Genomic DNA, 18,024 nt, shown 5'->3' on the forward strand with positions numbered 1-18,024 from the left:
GCATGGGTACTGCAGATCGCACCCGGCAGTTCAATGAAACAAGCAGGTGCTGATATGAAATCAGATACTCTTTACGACGAGATCCCAGCACTTGCGCATGCCAGTCGATAGGGTTTCATGATCCATGGACTCGGTACTCACCCATTTTCGTGGTGGTGTACCGCTGATAGTCAGATCAACATCATCAGCCTTGTCGATCTTGAGCGCATAATGATGGACGTTCATGGTAAGTTTAAGGTGCGTGAACACATGAACCAATGGCTCGAAACTTGCAACATATCGCGCCTTGCTCAGATCAATGTTGCCGGCGTCAAGATCCGCTACAAACGCTTGTGCTGAAGTCTTGCGATCCTTAGGTGTATCTTTTGGAACGGGAATTGTACTTTGGGGGAATTGCCTATGGTGGGATATTTAGCAGAAGTCCGACGAATAAGAAAAGGAGAGTACGGCCTATCACAGTCTGATACAGCACGCCATGACCAGATAGGAGTTGTCCGTAGAGCCACCAGGGTAGACAAGATGTAACCAGGGTGTACATACCATAAAGAGGCAAGTAGTCCTGAGGGCATATGTTAGCCTGAAAGTATCCATGAGCCGGACTGCAACGCTTACCTTTTGCCGGTCTTTGTTCAATCAGCCACTTGCTACTCCCCTTTGACGGACGCAGCTCAACAAGACACACGACACACGCTTCTTCAGCTGCCTTTTTCTTCGCCACCTTCTTTGGGTAGAGCGAGCAGTATGCTGATATCGACTTCGACTGTGTAGTAGGTGCAGAGGCCTTTCTCTTTCTTGTTCCATCGACTCGCAAATCGTCAGCAGCTTCTTCGTCTTTTGTCTCGTCACCTGAACCTGCGCTGGGTGTACCAATGGCAAAGTAGTGCGATATTTTGTTGTTGGGTTGTTTTGTAGCAATCTTCCGTTTCTTTGCGGACTTGGGTTTATCGTCGTCTTCATCTTCTCCTCGAGCTGCAATTATGTCCTCGATGTCCACTGCGTCGCATAGATTGCACGCATCCTCGATATCGGGAATCGTAAGCGGTTGAGCCATGTCGGATAATGTCTGCGCCTCGCTATACACTCTACACGTGTTTTGAATCGGACATTCGTCACACTTTGGTCGGGGAGTACATATTGTTGAACCGAGTTCCATAAGCGCCTGATTCCACTGTCCAGGTATAATGCTGTTCTTAATCTCCGGATATTTTGATACACACTTGATCAACTGATCCGCTACTTCCCAAAGAAGGTCTGAAGTTTTCTTGTCTTTTACGTCCGCATATAGACCGAGCTGTCGACTCAAGACTCTCGCTACATTCCCATCAAGCACGGGTTCGGCTTCGCCAAATGCGATGCTAGATATGGCGCCGGCAGTGTATTTGCCTATGCCAGGAAACTCTTGAAGTTCTATCGCTGAGCTCGGGATTGGACAAACAGAGCTCGAGGATTTGCCTACGACTACTTGTGCTCCCTCATGCAGGCGAGTCGCTCGAGAGTAGTATCCAAGGCCTTTCCAGACGGAGAGTACTTCGTCGTGATTGGCTTGAGCCAGGTCCTGAACAGTTGGCCATTTCGATATCCATGTATTGAAATAGGGGATGACTGTGGACACTCGTGTTTGTTGAAGCACTGAATTTTGAGTAAGCAAGATATCAATATTGTATGTCCTCATAGATTGCCGATTCTGATGAACTCTAACATATTCGTGGGCCCACGCGTGATACACGTGATTACGCGTCAAACCAAACGAGTCGCGTCGCCTTCTCCTGTGCCAACATTCAATCGCATAAACTTACTAACTTCAGACACCCAAACCTCGTACGCCCTTCTCGCTAAGATACTTCCCAACTCTTTCTCTTTCCCCTCATACGATTTCGGATCAATCCATTTCTTGCGCCAGGGCATGCTTCGCGTCTCCTCGACGCGTCCAAACCAACTCAGCAGCGCGTCGCATGCTGTGCTGTCGTTAAGAAGAAGTGCATAGTGGTACGCAGACTCATGAGCGCGCAATGGTAGAGACGCCGTTGAGAGGGGTTGCGCGGGTTCTGAGATGCTGGATTTGGGATTGGCTTTTGGTTTTGATTTTGACGTCTTTGGTGCGGACGCGGGTAGCTTCTTACGCGGTGGCATGACGTGTCGCAATCGTGATTGAATCTTGGCTTGATGCTGCTGTCAACGACTATGCTGATGATGGGTTACGACAGATTGGATAAATCACAATTGTGAAATGCAGGGGTGAAGACACCAGCTAGCGCGCTTGCGACTCATGACATCACGTCCGTTGAAATTACCCACGTTTGATCATTCCCGTACGCCAACTCTCAGAGAACTCTCGATTCGTGCTGCCAGAATAACGGCTGCATTCACGCATAAACAATCAAGTAGTACGCAGATGACTGTATTGGCGGAGTCTGTGCAAAGGCTGATGTTACGCGTTATGCTATCTCCCAGCATCTCACGTTTCTAGACTCCAAGACCTTTGATCTGCCACCAGAATTTTATCGACAACAGTATTTCCGGATCAAGAACTGAAGATGATAGATTGACTGATCTACGTCTCCTTCACCGCTGTGTCTTTTGCCACCAACGAGGGCACAGATTCACCCTGTATAACCACAACATCCGACACCTTCTCTACCGCAGCCTTGTGTTCAGAAACCGTATCTAGAACAGTCTTCTTGGCTTCAGCGCTCCCATCCTTCCACCTGAGCAAAACAAACGAATGCTTTCCGAATTTGAACTTGCCCTTACCATCCCACGAAGACTCCTTGATCCCAACCTTCTGCTCCTTCTCCGTGTTCACAACCTGAACGTCGTCTCCAGATACAGTGTACACTTCAACCTTCTCCGCCTTCAGCCCCTCCAAGGAAACCTCAAAGTCTTGGTCCTCGCTGACGTTTGTAACAGCCAGATTCACGAACCCGTCGTCCCCGAGAACAGCGCTGCAGTCGAGATATGGCGTCTCGATCGTTCCACGGACCCAGTTAGGATTTGTCCGACCAGTGTATTCCGGAGCTCGGACATTCAGCGCAATAGTATGACCGCGCATGTATTTGCTGAACAGCAGCAGCGGCCACCAGATCGTCTGCTTGATCAACCCTTCCTTGGTCGTCATCAGAGGGGAAATGACATTGACGGACTGCGCAATGTTCGCCATGCCCATATCCTTCGCTTGTCTGATAAACCCGTTCAGGAAGATTGCAACAGCTAGTGCGTCAGAGAGTGTGTACTTCTCCTCTGCGCCCAGCTCACCCGGTGCTCGCACAGGGTCCCAGACGTTCCATTCGTCGAAACAGATCGTTGGCCTGGGCACCGTCTCCGGGACCTTGTTCTCAATGCGCGCGAGATCGATCAGTGCACTTGCCATCTGGATGGCGCGTTCTGCAGCTCTTGGCGCGGTAGCGTTGGGCAGGTGCTCTTTATCTGCTGTGTAGATGTGGATACTGTGCATGTCGATGAGAGACTTTGTGTTGTCGCCCGCTAAGCCGTGGACGTCCCATTTGACGCACTGGTTTAGAACGTAGTAGTCCCAGGATGAGTAGCCGGTCTCACCACATAGAATGAGAATGATGCTTGGGTCCAGAAGTTTCAGAGCTTTTGCCCATCGGTAGGCCTTCTTTGCGTAGTCTTCCTTTGTCATTTGTTCAACTTGCCACGGACCCCAGCATTCGTTGCCCAAGGCCCAGTATTTGACCTGCAATATATTAGAGGCTGGATGGAAATCACGAGTTGGAGATAAAACCTACGTTGTATGGCTTCTCGCGACCATTTTTGCGGCGGAGATTAGCATAGTATGTGTTGCGCTCCGAGTTACAGTATTCGAGCCATCCCAAAGCTGATCCAAATATGTTAGACTTGAAAAATTAGGCGGAGGGCGTAGCGGAAATACCTTCATCTAATGTGCCGGTTCCGAAGTTGAGGCATAGGTAGGGCTCGGTATCAACCACTTCACACCATTTCATAAACTCATCGGTGCCAAACTCGTTCGATTCGGTGCCTATCCAAGCGAGTTCGGGCCTAAATTGAATGTTAGTATGTATGCTTTGAATTAGAAATGATATCCAAGGAAGACGATAGCACAAAACACGTGCACGTTGTACAAAAAAAAAAGACTCAATATTACCTGCTAGGCCTCTGCTCTTTCGGACCAACTCCATCCAACCAGTGGTATGTAGCAACAAAGTTACCACCAGGATATCTCACCACCGGCACATTCAAGTCCTTGAAAGCTTCGACGACATCTTTACGAAAGCCGTTTTCATCCGACAACGGATTCCCCGGCTCGTAGATGCCACCATATATGCACCGTCCCATGTGTCTGCAATAATCTTGTAAGCAAATTGCATTGTCTCGGCTAAATTTGTGGCGTACTCTGTGAAGCCGCCATAGATATTATCGTTGACCTTAGCAATCTTATGCGAAGGATGGATGGTAATGGAAGAGCTCTCGCTCTCCTCGATTCTGGTGAAACTAGCCATGACGGATGTTTGAATGGTTGCAATTCAGTGTCTGTACAGGCGCATAGAATCTAATTTCAAGACTCTCGAGTCCCATAAAAGATCCGTAAGTCCCATAATTTCACGGCGTGATTACCGTGAAGTCCAAGATAGCTTTGGGCGCGTGATCGAGGAACTCGGAGGCTAGTACTGGAACGGCGAGAGCATACCTCTCCGATTGGAGGAAACTCATGATGCCTAGATTTCGGTCGTATTTCTCGGTAACCACCCCGGTCATTACTACACTTGGTTACGCAGCCGCACTTGACATTGCAAGCTCCGGATATTTCGGGCGATTTTCTTCCGTGCAACCTATCGGCCATGTGAGTGTAGGATTCATGACCGGCTAGTGGGGATAGCGTCTCCATCATGATTTCTCCAGAGCGGGGATGGAGTATCTGGGGTAGTGTCATTCGACGTTGTGCCCAGCGACGCGGGTCGCACGCGAGAAAAGACAGGGAATGAAATTAATATGCAAAGGTATAAAGTAGTTGTGGCCTGCTCATGTGGGTCGACATTCGATGCAGCATCGTCCAAGCCATATCTAGCTTGACATACGCGCTGGACTTTCAACATGGCGATCCCTCCTAAGTGGTACCAGGTACGGCTCTTCAACGTTGCAAACTCTGAGAGGGCAGGGTAGCCATCCACGACTGTCCGATTGTCTAGTCCAGACGTCTTCGACCCTTTTGCGCCTTCGGTGGTGGAGGTGCAAAAGGTAATCGATGCCATCTAATTAGATGATACAGAAGTCGCTGGATGGTGGTCCTTTCTCATACAGCTCATGCAACAATTTCATGTTCTTCGAGTACAGTACGTTCTGACAAATTCATAGTTCCTTGTAGGACTCTTTGCGTCCCTGGGTTCGCTGCTGTTTGGTTATGATTTGGGTGTTATCGCCCAAGTCATTGCTTCGCAGTCCTTCAACAGCGAGTTCAAACCTACCACAGCCGAAACGTAAGCACTCATCAGACATGCACAGAATACACTGAGACTTACACTTCTTTAGCGGAGCAGTTGTGTCCGTCTTTACGGGCGGAGCCGTCTTCGGAGCTGCATTCGCCGGTCCATCGGGTGATAAGCTGGGACGGAGAAAGACCATCCTCATCGGCGCTACAGTCTTCTGCCTTGGCGGTGCTCTCCAGACTGGCGCGAGGGGTTTGTCATACCTCTATGCTGGACGTGCCATTGCCGGTATTGGGTGAGTTTCCAGCTGTGAAAGTATGATTCGAACGCTAACTCAAATATCAGTGTTGGTATGCTTTGCATGATCATTCCTGTGTACCAGGGAGAGTTGGCCCATCCAAGCATTCGTGGTCGTGTCACTGCTCTCCAGCAGTTCATGCTTGGCGTGGGAGCTTTGCTTGCCGCCTGGATTTCTTATGGTAAGATTCCGATGCTTTATCCCAAAGACTTGTTCGTTTCCACTTGCTAATATGTCGCAGGAACATACGTCGGTTTCGCACCTACCAACAGTGGCCAATGGCGTACCCCTCTTGGTATCCAGATCATTCCTGCTCTCGTCCTTGCAGCTCTTATCCTTCTCTTCCCCGAATCGCCCCGCTGGCTCATCGACCATGGAAGAGTTGACGATGGACTCCGAACATTGGCGAAGTTGCACGCTCATGGCAATGTGAACGACCCTTGGGTTCAGGCCGAGTTTCAGCAAATTCAAGAGACCATTGCCTACGAGCATGAGCATGAGGCCAAGTCGTATGTTGAGCTCTTCAAGGACAGGTCCTGCTTCCGCCGAGTCTTCCTTGCTTGTGCGATCCAGGCTTCCATTCAGATGACTGGTGTTTCTGCGATCCAGTACTACTCAGTTTCCATTTACAAGATGATGGGTATCGCCGGAGACGAGACCTTGAAGTACCAGGCCATCTCTTCAGTCATCGCTCTCATTGCTCAGTTCCTCTGCATCCTCTTCATCGACAAGTTTGGACGTCGCTGGCCCCTGATTCTCGGTAACCTTGGAAACATGGTAACCTTTATCATTGCAACGATCCTGCTAGCCAAATTCCCACCTGGATCTAGCAGCAACAAGGCTGCATCATGGGGATTCATTATAATTACCTGGGTGTACAACTTCAGCTTCAGTGCTACTTGCGGACCGCTGTCCTGGATCATTCCTGCGGAAATCTTTGACACCAAGACGCGATCAAAGGGTGTCTCGATAGCGACTGTGATATCCTTCGTTTTCAACACCATGATCGGCCAAGTCACGGGACCGGCTATGGAGGCGGTCGGATGGCGATACTACCTTCTGTTCGTCGTAAGTAGCATACTTTCCCGAGTTTGGGAACGAAACACTAACATTCTGCACAGATTGGCAATTTCACCAATGCGATATTCTTCTACTGTTTCCTTCCGGAGACTGCCAAGCGTCCTCTAGAGGAGATGAACCATCTCTTCAAGAATGCGCCTCTCTTCGTTCCAGGCATGGATAAGCGCGAATGGGCTCCTGGTGTCGATTTGGAGCGTCGTGTTGAGCAGGTTGAGGCCAAGCAGGGATCTGTCTCTCACCATGAGGTTACTACCTATTGATGGTAGTTCCCAGTACGATTTCTTCGTATGGTTGGTGGTCATTAGTGATCTGGGGTTGCCTCAGGCAACGTGTAGTACAGCGGAATACTATTGAAGTGTGTAAAGCTTGAACCCCTTGTAACTGTTGCATGTGAAACTCGTACATACCATGGGCGGATCGGCGTTGATCGATCATGTTGACTCGATCGATCGTGTCGATCAAACAGATCCAAACCCTTGCAGAAAACCACGAACTAAACAAGCCTCCAGAGGTAGCCATGTGAGTGATTTGCGAATGTCATGTACAATTCAGGTAGAGTATAGTTCGCAATACCTGTACACACGACACGCTGCTTACAAGATTTTTAAATCTACCAAGGGGCTAATCCATCGATGCTTTCTACAGATTCTCAAACATACTGACACGAAGACGTATGGAACAGTTTGGTCTTTTCTGTACTCTACTTTCAGTCATCGTTTAGAAAGACTATCCTATCGTTCTCTAAGCCTATATGACGAATTCAGCCAGGCGCAATATTTCGTCCGAAGTTCACGTGTTGTTTCGCAACTCATTCAAGCAGTCTCACGTAAATGACTTTCTCAGGTTGCGCTCAAGTTTGATCAAGGTTGAGAATCCATTGCATCCGTTATACGTATCCGACACTTGACTATAGATTCCTACCATATTTTTACTTACTGCCACTGGTTGCTCACCGCAGCGCTAGCCTGGCAGGCCGGCGCCGAATAGGCCCTGTTCGGGTCACTCTCCCAAGTCACTACTCCGCTGCTCGACACCTTGAGGAACTTGTACTGCACCGCCTGTCCCGCTGCCAAGCTCAGTGTGATGGTCCATACTGGGTTACTGGATGTGTACTGTGAGGCTGAGAGAGCGAGAGCGTTGGCTGGGGCCCAGTTGCCTAGTTGTGTCGTATTACCAGCAATTTTGATGGTGTCGCCAACTGCAGTAGTGACACGCTCGGTGAAAGAAACTGATACCGCTGTCGGGCAGGCTGATGTGGTAGTGCGAAGAGTCGTGGACGTGGCTTTGGTGGTCGCGGTGGCGGCTGCTACGACCAGAACGATAGGCTCGCCGTTGGTCACGTTCAAGCACACTTGACCGTTGCTATCGGCAGTGACCGTCGCGCCGTTGCCGTAAACGTTTGTCCATATTCCATTGGCTTTCTGCGAGTTGAAGCAGTGTTGGCCACTGTATGCGCTTCCGCCATTTGTGGTCAGAACAACAAGGTTGCCACCGGCTCGACTCCACGCATAGGCGTTACTGGCCACATACAAATGTACGTGATCGTTTCCTGCCAAGCCACCTGCTGACTTCCTTGCAGCAGTGAGTTTCGAGACCGCCTGGTACATGGTTGATTGCGTGTTGAAGTTGCTGCTCCACAGATCTTCGCGATTTGCGGGATCAGCACCACCGCCATAACCTTGTTCAGTACCGTAGTACAGGATCGGAATGCCTCGTGCGAGGATGACATAAGCAAGAGCGTTCCTGAGAAGCGCCTGATCGTTCTTCTGGTTCAAGAAGCGTGGGTTGTCATGATTGTCGAGGAAGGTCCCTTATACAGTCAGCACAGAACCTATAGCTTGCCTCCAAACGTACCTAATGCTGTCGGGTCCGGAAATGTGTTGGCAACTGTGTTCATCATATCAACCAGTGCTTGTGATGTGCCGTTTTGCTGGTAGAAGGCGTTCAACGGGTAGTATATCGCGTAGTTGAGCAGTCCAGGCATCAGTTTCGCATATGGAACCAGAAACGCTGGGTCACCATTCCACACCTCACCGATGGCGTACGCACCAATCGCCTTGACAAAGTCTGGCCAGAATTCCTTCTCGACGTGCTTGACGGTGTCGATGCGTACACCATCAAACTGATATTCAGTCACCAAATACTTGACCCAGGTATTGAGTACTGTGCTAACAGCAGAACTCTCAGTGTTGAGATCTGGCAGACCGGAGATACGGCAATCCTCGACGCTGGTTTGGTTGTCGTAGTTGATGTCACAGTTAGAATGGTAGGAGGACGTTAGATTCAACGGCGTTGGGCGGTTGTCAGCGATCGCTCCTGGACCCATGTGGTTCGCAACGACGTCGACCATAACATAGATTCCCTTTGAAGTGGTCAGACTATGCTCTAGCTTGCAGTGGTAGCATGCGTGCTTACCTTAGTATGGGCAGTGCTGACGAGACTCTTCAGGTCGGCCGCGGTACCATAGTTCGAATTGATTGCATATAGGTCTTGGGCCCAGTAGCCGTGATATCCTCCAGGGCTGTCTGTCCATGCCGTCAGCTTTCTTGCCTACAAGACTCCAAACTAATCTTATGGACGCTTGGGTCGAACAAGTTCTGCATAACTGGAACGAAAGAGTTCGACGTACTAGCAACAACAGGCGTGATCCATATCGCATCGAACCCCAGCGTCTTGATGTAATCAAGCTTAGACTCAAGACCCTTGAACGTCCCGCCACAGTAGTTGCCTAGGTTTCCACACGCGGGGCCGCCGGTATCGATATTGCTACGAGCAACGCGGTCCGTAAGGGCAAAGTAAATACTGCGAGACTTCCATGCACTAGTATCTGCCGCTGTAGCGAGGGAGCAAAGATGAAGAAGAAGCGCAACGAGAGTAGAGAAGAGCAACATCTTGACGGAGGCAGATGTCAGAACAAATGCGGGATGTTGCTGGCCGAGGAGTTGAATCGATCTCTCCAGATGACATGCTCAATCTAGGAGATGACATGCCTACTTATAGACACATCTCAGGATTGCCCTAAAAATTTAGATTGTTTGGAATAGAGCTAGCAGGGGAAGTGTGAGACTCAGCCCAAGTACTACAAAGAGTGCGGCCCATTGCAAAGCGGATATACAGGAGTATGGTCATGAGCCACTTGACCAATTAAACATATTTGCTTTTGTGGCGCTATATTTCCGTATATCCGATTTGCAGCGGGCCGCACCTTGAGTAAGCTCCAGAAAAACTTAAATGCCTCCAATTTCCCTGCAAGTACCGACAAGTCTACCCAGTCGATAAGACTTTAGCTATCTTTGGCGTTTTCTTCCCTTGCTAGCTTCGTTTCAAAGAGCCCGTTTAGTACTGAATGTTATTGAATAGGCGTCCCGACTCCACCGTTGAAATATTTATATACAGTGCAGACCTTGACGACTCGCGCTTAGTCATATTTGCCAATTCGACATCCACCTTGTAGTAATGACCTCAATGCAAGATTGCAAGTCTTCTACGAAACAGCGCTAATCGCGCCGGACCGAGCACTGACCAGTTAAAGCGTATCACACAACACATCGTCCGAACATGACGATCTTTCGGACTTGTTTTAAGCTTTAGAAAGATCTCGCGCGGTCTCGTGGACACGGGACGTGAAATGCGGGGTGTGGAGAACAACGGCTATCACGCCTGAAACAGAAGCTGTAAATGGCTTTTTGCATGTTCTGATGCAAGCTAGAATGGAAGCTTTCCCATTTCTAGGTGATGAACCAGGATAACCTCACGTCCCGTCCGGCACTTGTCGGCCTCAACACTGCTTCCTGGTGATGAGTCCGGTACTTGTGGTTTACGCGCATCCTCGACTGTGCAGACCAATAATTTAGAGGATGTAGCGGTATGCTTCCAGGATCCTGGAAAACCAACCTCCGCATCCGAACACATGGCGACGGGATGTAGATTAACACCCCGACGCTGTCATGCTGACCAGGCTCTTGTGATCTGTTTCTACACCCACAAGGATGGGTCCATGTCTTGTGCTTCTAGTATCTCCGACTTCTCTCCAATGAGCAATAAACAGCTACATGAGCTTCAGACCGTCACCTCTTTCCATATGCTGGCACCATGAATTTTGTAGAAGAACGTTTCTAGATTTTCATATGCGAATTCCAAGTGTACCACGAACTGTGATGTATATAACATCCTCAAGAACCATCTGTTGTGGGAACAAAACAGTGTTCAGTTTCGAGAATCTTTAGGCTTTCTGTCCGCTTCTCATTCATCTTCGTTGATACAATTCTTTTCTGAACACAATAAGCCTAATACATAAGGGGCGAAGACACATCATGCGGTCTTCAATCATCAACGCCCTTGCCTTTGCAGTCGGTGTCCAAGCACATGGCTATCTTTCCATGCCAATGAGTCGAACAGGACTCAACGCACAGGTATGTTATACTCTACAACCCAGTCACTATGTCCTTGAACACTACCTCTAACATCATACAGTCTGGCGCGGACACCTGTCCAGAGTGTACCATCCTAGAGCCCGTGACGGCATGGCCCGACCTCTCCGCAGCAAAAGTAGGCCGCAGCGGCCCCTGTGGCTACAATGCCCGCGTAAGCGTCGACTACAACCAGCCCGGTCCACGCTGGGGCTCTGCTCCCGTTATAACTTACAAGTCCGGCGACGTCGTCGATGTGCAATGGTGTCTCGACGCCAACGGCGACCACGGCGGGATGTTCTCCTACCGCATCTGCCAGGACCAAAGCATCGTCGACAAGTTTCTTAACCCTGCGTACCTCCCTAGTGAAGCAGAGAAGCAGGCAGCCGAGGATTGCTTCGTGCGTGGTACTCTGCCTTGCACAGACGTCACTGGACAATCGTGCGGATATAGTCCTGATTGCTCGCCGGGGCAGGCGTGCTGGCGTAACGACTGGTTTACATGCAAGGCATTCGCAGATACGAAGTGCCGGGGTGTGGATAATGCGCCATTGAACTCTTGCTACACCAGCATCGCAGGCGGTAAGTGTACTCTACCAACACCCAACAGTCGCTTTCCTGGCCAATAAAACATTACCTTCTGCAACTACTAACGAAACAACCACCAGGCTACACGGTCAGTTCGAAGATCAAGGTGCCGAACTATACATCCAACCACACACTGTTGTCATTCAAGTGGAATTCCTTCCAGACACCACAGATCTACCTCACCTGTGCTGATATTAAAATCACCGGATCTGGTACAACTCCAACGCCACCCAAGTCCTCCACCACTTCCGTTCCAACTTCAACAAAACCCACGTCCACAGCCTCGCCGATAGGATGCGCAACCCCTGTGCCTACTGTGGCTGTGAAATTCGAGTCCAAAACTACAACCTCTTTTGGTCAGACTGTCAAGATCGTGGGCTCGATTGCGGCACTGGGCTCCTGGAATACTGCCTCTGCACCAGTACTGTCTGCAGACCAGTACACAACATCAAACCCGCTATGGTCGACCACGATCAATCTGCCAGCTGGAACTAGCTTCGAGTATAAGTTCATCAAGGTGGAAAGCAGTGGAGCTGTCACGTATGAGTCGGGCGCGAATAGACAGTACACCGTTCCCAAGATTTGTGCAAGTGGTGCGACAGTAAGTACATCATGGAAGTAACGATTAGGAAGGTAGTGAATTTGGTCCAAGGGACGTGAATGGTTGTCGTGGTTTCAAAAAAGCTCTGTTTTCTAATTCGTATTGGCTATAAATTGTAAACCTACTCTCGAAATGAAATAACAGTTGTTCACACACTTATCTCTTTCTCGATGGCGCTCGTCTTAGATTCTTTGCGTTGGCTTGCATGCGACTTGATCTAAGGATTCTCAAAAGCATGTCTGTACACTTCAAATACATTGCGAGTTCAAGAGCGTCTTTGATAGGATATTGCATACTCGCATTCCGCACATAATCAAGCTTTACAATCGACAATATCTCTGCCGAGGCACGGTTCTCAGGGTAATCATGAATTTATCTTGACATTTATACCTGATGTTGGAGAAATTCAACGTCGTGTAATCAAATTATCTGGATTTCACAATCAGCCTCCAAATATTCAAATCGACCCCCTTGATTGACTGATACTACAGGCTTGCTACAGAATTTAGATCAGGCAACGATTATCTCCTCTTTACTTTCATTTCAAACCGCAACTCATAGAATCTTTTCTCGGCCTTCAACGCGCCAGAGCATTTTCAGCCATAGGGCGATTATATGTGTCTTGGTACTGCTTGGAGTCTTTCTCGCGATCTCGATGGTCTACTACATGGTATACGTGATTGAAAGTCTGGAAAGGGTACAGTTTTTAGTCAAAAGTCTGCAGCTTTGCGTCATTGTACATACGACATGCCCACATTTCTGTGAAACGATGTCAAACTTCATTGGTACAAAACCCAACACGTGAATTCGACACGTTCACATGCGATGATGATTCAATATTCTACACCCTGTGAAGTGTTGGTCTATGTTCACAGCCGAAGCGTCATCTGCGCGACTACAAACGGCCACAGCAGTGATAAAGCTTCCACATACAGTCGACTTCAAAGCGACCTCGCCACGCCAAACCGCACTCATCATCATCCTCAAAACTCCGTTACTCACCGTGTCCTATCATGTCAAGAGCATTCACTATCCGAACCATCGGCCTTGGTTCTACATACGATATCATCATCCTCAAACAAAAGTTCAGAGGCTGGTTTAGAAGCATGAAGGTGAAATACTTTCACAAACATGGCGGCCCGCGAGAGCCGAGCAAAGAGACGGATCTTTACTTCGATTGGAGACGGATGCGTGAGCCAGACAATCAGACTTCAGGGAATGCGCATCCGGGTATGCGGGTTCTTTGAGTAGAGAGGCTAAGAAAAGAACATGACGATAAGGGATGGAGAGGGGAGAGAGAAAAGAGATGGTTGTGGGCCCTTTGAAAAAAAGTATAATAGAAAATCCCGCATGCTCTTATCTTCGTTTTGGAGACTGTTTCGGTGCGATTTCAGTGACAAGGTCATAGCTTAGATGTTAATAATGCTCTTCAAGAATTTTGAACACAGCTGAAGTTTTGGGTTGGCAGTTGTGCAAAGGTTCTCTAACAGATATGACAAGGTCAGAATAAAGGTTGCATAGAAATTCCTTGTATTTCTTGGGCAGGACTTGCACATGTTTGCTTTGCTACTATGATTCCAGAAAACACTGGTAGATTCGCCAACAGTGAGGTCCAAGCGAGTCTTGCTTGAGTTTGAGAATGCACCTCATCAGGCGATGGTTGAGTGATAGGCTAGGATAGTCATGCATAAGCAGTGTGCATGATGATTACAGTCGAGTTCATGATACAACACCAGTGCTAACCATCTGGATTGCCAAACACGTGTCCCATGATATCGCTAGTTAGACATGACGACTCCATGTTGATTTGAGCTGGTGAGGGACGATCGTTAGGAGACTATTAGGATTTTATCTCAGTGCGAAGCCGATTCTGAGGGATTTTGATCATCCGCCTCTCAGCTGGTGAACAGGGAGAAGAGAAGAAACATGAAAAGTTGCGCACCTAGTTCATTGTCAATTTTTTTGAAACAGAATACGCATGGCGCAGGTTGGCCGTATTGAGAGAAGAGACGACTTGTTGTCCAACGCAAAGCGCAATACTCTTGCGGAAGCTGGTGGTCTCAGTCGATTCGACAAACAACAGATTTGCTGTATACCAGAGAGCGCAACAAGCACCTCACCACAGATTCTTCATCAACGTACTCTGATCTCACAGGGAATTTTAAGTCAAGTCCGTTCTCTGATGGCATTATAATTAAGAGGCTATAGGAAGGATATGTAGTAGAGAATGATGTGCATAACGATACAAACAGTTTTCAGTACTGCGAAAAATATTTATAGCAACAAGTATAATCGATCGTTAGATGTGAACGTGGTACCTGCGGTGGTCGCTGAGGATGAGGGAGGCAGCATTGCGATATGACGTAATCGGCTAGCCTCACCCCTATTCTTTATATCTGGCGCCGTCTAGTCTATACATTTTCCTTAAAGTCGCAAAATCTCATTCCACCATGCTTTAGTTCCAAGAATCAGCTTTAGTTCTCTTTCGTTGAATAATCTAGCATCTTGGTCCTCATTCTGATTGGCCGATGCAGGCCGGCATCTTTTTCATTCCTTACTTCCCAGAGTGAAAGGACAGAGACAACCCTTGCTGACAATTCTGCAGATGGACTTGCAACAAATTCAATACCGATCCGTAGAACAATGCTTGTACATACTATGGAAAAGTCGATTTGCGTGTGCTCCGCAGGAGTTAGCGGCCGATTGATACCGATCCTGGCACAAAGACAAACCCCGCATCTTCCACTTTTGCAACCAGAGAAATCAACGGATTTTTGTCTAGTACTACCGCCGCTGGCCAAAGATGCCAGACAGTCCAGCACTTTTTCAAGCAACATATATTGACCAAATTCTCACTCTATGGGAAACGAAGAGGCCGGTTGGCGCAATGGTAGCGCGTAGCCCTCCTAAGCATCTGCTACGGTAAGGCTGAGGCTGTGGGTTCGAGTCCCACATTGGTCGCTTTCTTTTGCCGTTCTTGAGGTTTTCTTTTTGGTACTGGAAAGTTTGCATGGTGCGAGATGGTCGTGGTTGAGCTTGGGTGCTGACTCGAGCGATGATTGGCCCGGCATTAGTCAGCTCGCTTAGTCAGCACTCAGCCTCGTTTATCTCGCCTGTCCGATCCAACAGATTTCGCTGTCCGCCTTCACCTCAACTTTAAATTTGTTTCCAACTGCGTCGAGCAGTTGTCGGAGTAGAGCACTGCGACTTGTTAGCATGTGTCGACTCAGCGATGGGGCTCGTTTTATCTCGTCCCCGCCAAAGCTCACTTCTCCAAGTGTAGACTACAACGAGATACCAGTTGGTATCCAACAATGTCCTAATACCCTGAAGCCTACAACACTAGATTTCAGTGTAGCTTAAGGATCGTAAAGTTCTGTTGTAGTTGTCAACAGCTTTCAGGTAAGCCTTACGTGTTACTTAACTTTCTATCTCTTAACTCATCTATCACAGGTGATGAACGAATTATACGACAAGCCAGCGGCCTGGCAATGAAGATGCGGATGAATCCAGAGGATTTCGGCAGTCGAGGAGTCAAGACGCCGAGCGTGCAACCTACTGGCCAATATCTGGTGGTCATATGCCGAATATCAGGATGGTCATCAGCAAGAAAGTTCACTGCCGGAGGATTGACAGTCGCTCGATCCCAAGCCAAGGTGATTGCAGACCTGGTGGCAGGTGGTCTCACCATGGGAGACCGCCTGGCCGCCAACTGTCCAACCCCGAAGAATTTCCTGCAGATCAAGGCCACGGCGCACCACCGTTTGGGAGGAGACTTTACAAACTTCCAAAAGGCTGGAAATGATGCACCAGCGATGGTGAAAGATATCAGGGCAATATTCAACAGCTTTCCCGAAGGGGCGGCCGTCACAGCCTTAATTCGATCGATAGATGGGATCAGTATCGATGCCACTTTGCAGTTGATCTGCTGAAGTCTATGCATGGGTGACGATATCCAGCCTTTACCACGCGTCAGCATGTCTCTACAGTCTTATGAAACGGCAGACTCTAGCGGGTCGGAAAATCCTATATCACGTCGTGTCGTATTTCATCCTCACTCTGCAATCCTTGCATGCTGATGGTCGAGGTCCACGGTAGTGCTGTACCATTATGGCGGGAAAGAGGGGGCATCAACTCGCTCAAGCTGTACAAAGTGCTGCGTCCCAGTGATGTGGAAACGGCAGGCAAGCTTAGAGAGGCCGGTATTCGGGTTTCTTTTGAAGACCCAAGTCTCGACGATCGTATCAAGATAGGCGCGCAGAAATACGACGGGTGCCAGCTCAATACGATATTCACGCCGAAGACTAAGATGCGTGTTATCGACCAGGACATGATTGTATACATCAAACTGGTCTACTCAAGTGGTGAGCACTCTTACGATTACGTTCTTGTTGCCCATCGCCAAGAGACAGTCGAAATTCTTCGGGCAACATGGCTTGAAGAGCTGTGGGGTCCAGTCTTCGAAGTCGAACCGTCACGATTCCTGCCTTTGCACAAGGGGCATTTCTGATTGCGCTACGACCTGAGATTGTTCAGACTCAGATCACTGTCATCAAACTCGCGCCAAAATAGCACGCTCAGACACTTCTTGTGTGCATGGTGTTGGCAGCCACACCCAAGACATTCCTCAAGGTCGAATCCACAGCGCACCACCGCCTAAGTGGAGTCTCCAAGACCAGTACTGGTGCACCAGGAATGGTGAAGGATTTGAGGGCGATATTCGACAGCTTTCCAGACGGGGCTGCTGTCACGACGTTAGTTCGATCGATAGATGGCATTTCAATTGATTAAGATACCATCGAGTCATTCATCACCATGGCGACCCAGAAGGGCAGAACTCTCTAGTTGATGTTCCAATACGTCAAATCATACGAACAAATACACTACGATGGCCTAGTACTATTCAAAGGACTAGGCTCGGTCGTAGCTTTCGGCAGCGACGAAGTCTTGAAGGGGATTAAGGGCACCAACAATTCAGACGGCGTTAATAGACTTCAAGAGATCTGGAGAGCGATGAAGCTCACCAAGGTTAAGGGGCAAGGCTCGCAGGATCGTAATGTCCTACCAGAGGAAGACCTGTTCGGAGCCATAGAGGGCAATGCAGGCGGAAAGGTCAAGGCGAGGAAGGGAAGGGGGCCGACAGGGTCGGGCACGGGTGTGCTAAGGAAGACCAAGGCGGCGGCGACGACAACGATGGAGTAGAAGTCATGGAGTGGTCTAGGTGTGTGTGCGCGTTTTTCCGGATGTAGTCAGTAAAAGTACTTGTGTTTTCGATAATATATCTCACTTTCACCGTCGCACGTGGCAATATGGACCGTGCAGGCGTTCGAACAGCATTCCACAATATTCACCCTCTTGCCCAAACGCAAAAAACCACAGGCCCAAGGCCTCTACAATGACTAGTCGGAAAAGACCTATCGGCAAATCAATCGCACACAAACTGGTTGGGAGAACGTTGGGTGAGAGTCTGGATAATTTGAGAGTGTAGGGACAGTTGCAAGGCGCCATGCTGACAATCCTTTGCCAACGAAATTTACGCATAGGAAAGGACACAACCATTGTATATACTTAATCCGAATAATGAGAGTTAGATATGCAAATATATGGCCGCCCATCGTGCTATCTTGCCCCCGTCGGCTGTTCTGCC

At 48.9% G+C, this 18,024-nt stretch overlaps 7 protein-coding genes and 1 non-coding gene across 8 annotated transcripts; 5 read left to right on the forward strand and 3 right to left on the reverse strand.

Annotated features, from left to right (window-relative positions):
- Positions 1-60: 60 nt before the first annotated feature.
- Positions 61-2,237, reverse strand: P153DRAFT_424277 (DNA glycosylase; the record flags this gene model as incomplete). The annotated part of the gene is made up of 4 exons (XM_033672479.1): positions 1,797-2,237; positions 613-1,629; positions 541-559; positions 61-397 (listed from the first exon to the last, which is right to left on the reverse strand). Exons 1-4 carry the CDS (start codon positions 2,128-2,130, stop codon positions 61-63), a joined length of 1,707 nt encoding a protein of 568 aa, XP_033522085.1. The 5' UTR covers positions 2,131-2,237.
- A 309-nt stretch (positions 2,238-2,546) lies between these two features.
- Positions 2,547-4,577, reverse strand: P153DRAFT_432775 (glycoside hydrolase family 51 protein). The gene is made up of 5 exons (XM_033672989.1): positions 4,372-4,577; positions 4,124-4,318; positions 3,890-4,017; positions 3,747-3,835; positions 2,547-3,694 (listed from the first exon to the last, which is right to left on the reverse strand). The coding sequence occupies exons 1-5, from the start codon at positions 4,476-4,478 to the stop codon at positions 2,552-2,554; spliced, it is 1,662 nt and encodes a 553-aa protein (XP_033522086.1). The 5' UTR covers positions 4,479-4,577; the 3' UTR covers positions 2,547-2,551.
- A 493-nt stretch (positions 4,578-5,070) lies between these two features.
- P153DRAFT_320117 (MFS sugar transporter-like protein) lies at positions 5,071-7,132 on the forward strand (the record flags this gene model as incomplete). Its single annotated transcript, XM_033665107.1, has 6 exons — positions 5,071-5,097; positions 5,332-5,453; positions 5,506-5,697; positions 5,748-5,881; positions 5,942-6,768; positions 6,822-7,132. The coding sequence occupies 6 exons, from the start codon at positions 5,071-5,073 to the stop codon at positions 7,038-7,040; spliced, it is 1,521 nt and encodes a 506-aa protein (XP_033522087.1). The 3' UTR covers positions 7,041-7,132.
- A 430-nt stretch (positions 7,133-7,562) lies between these two features.
- P153DRAFT_343998 (carbohydrate-binding module family 20 protein) lies at positions 7,563-9,861 on the reverse strand. The gene is made up of 4 exons (XM_033666031.1): positions 9,410-9,861; positions 9,196-9,305; positions 8,635-9,142; positions 7,563-8,590 (listed from the first exon to the last, which is right to left on the reverse strand). Exons 1-4 carry the CDS (start codon positions 9,669-9,671, stop codon positions 7,713-7,715), a joined length of 1,758 nt encoding a protein of 585 aa, XP_033522088.1. The 5' UTR covers positions 9,672-9,861; the 3' UTR covers positions 7,563-7,712.
- A 1,232-nt stretch (positions 9,862-11,093) lies between these two features.
- P153DRAFT_387432 (carbohydrate-binding module family 20 protein) lies at positions 11,094-12,398 on the forward strand (the record flags this gene model as incomplete). The annotated part of the gene is made up of 3 exons (XM_033670644.1): positions 11,094-11,192; positions 11,254-11,770; positions 11,857-12,398. The coding sequence occupies 3 exons, from the start codon at positions 11,094-11,096 to the stop codon at positions 12,396-12,398; spliced, it is 1,158 nt and encodes a 385-aa protein (XP_033522089.1).
- A 992-nt stretch (positions 12,399-13,390) lies between these two features.
- Positions 13,391-16,309, forward strand: P153DRAFT_387433 (uncharacterized protein; the record flags this gene model as incomplete). Its single annotated transcript, XM_033670645.1, has 2 exons — positions 13,391-13,607; positions 15,831-16,309. 2 exons carry the CDS (start codon positions 13,391-13,393, stop codon positions 16,307-16,309), a joined length of 696 nt encoding a protein of 231 aa, XP_033522090.1.
- On the forward strand, positions 15,251-15,338 carry P153DRAFT_t83. The gene has a single exon. It is a non-coding gene; the product is annotated as a tRNA-Arg (tRNA).
- Positions 16,310-16,449: 140 nt separating the features above from the next.
- Positions 16,450-17,579, forward strand: P153DRAFT_358553 (uncharacterized protein; the record flags this gene model as incomplete). The annotated part of the gene is made up of 2 exons (XM_033666810.1): positions 16,450-16,741; positions 17,275-17,579. 2 exons carry the CDS (start codon positions 16,450-16,452, stop codon positions 17,577-17,579), a joined length of 597 nt encoding a protein of 198 aa, XP_033522091.1.
- Positions 17,580-18,024: the final 445 nt, after the last annotated feature.

Source organism: Dothidotthia symphoricarpi (genome assembly GCF_010015815.1).
Source record: "Dothidotthia symphoricarpi CBS 119687 unplaced genomic scaffold P153scaffold_14, whole genome shotgun sequence".
In the NCBI taxonomy this organism is placed as follows: domain Eukaryota; kingdom Fungi; phylum Ascomycota; class Dothideomycetes; order Pleosporales; family Dothidotthiaceae; genus Dothidotthia; species Dothidotthia symphoricarpi.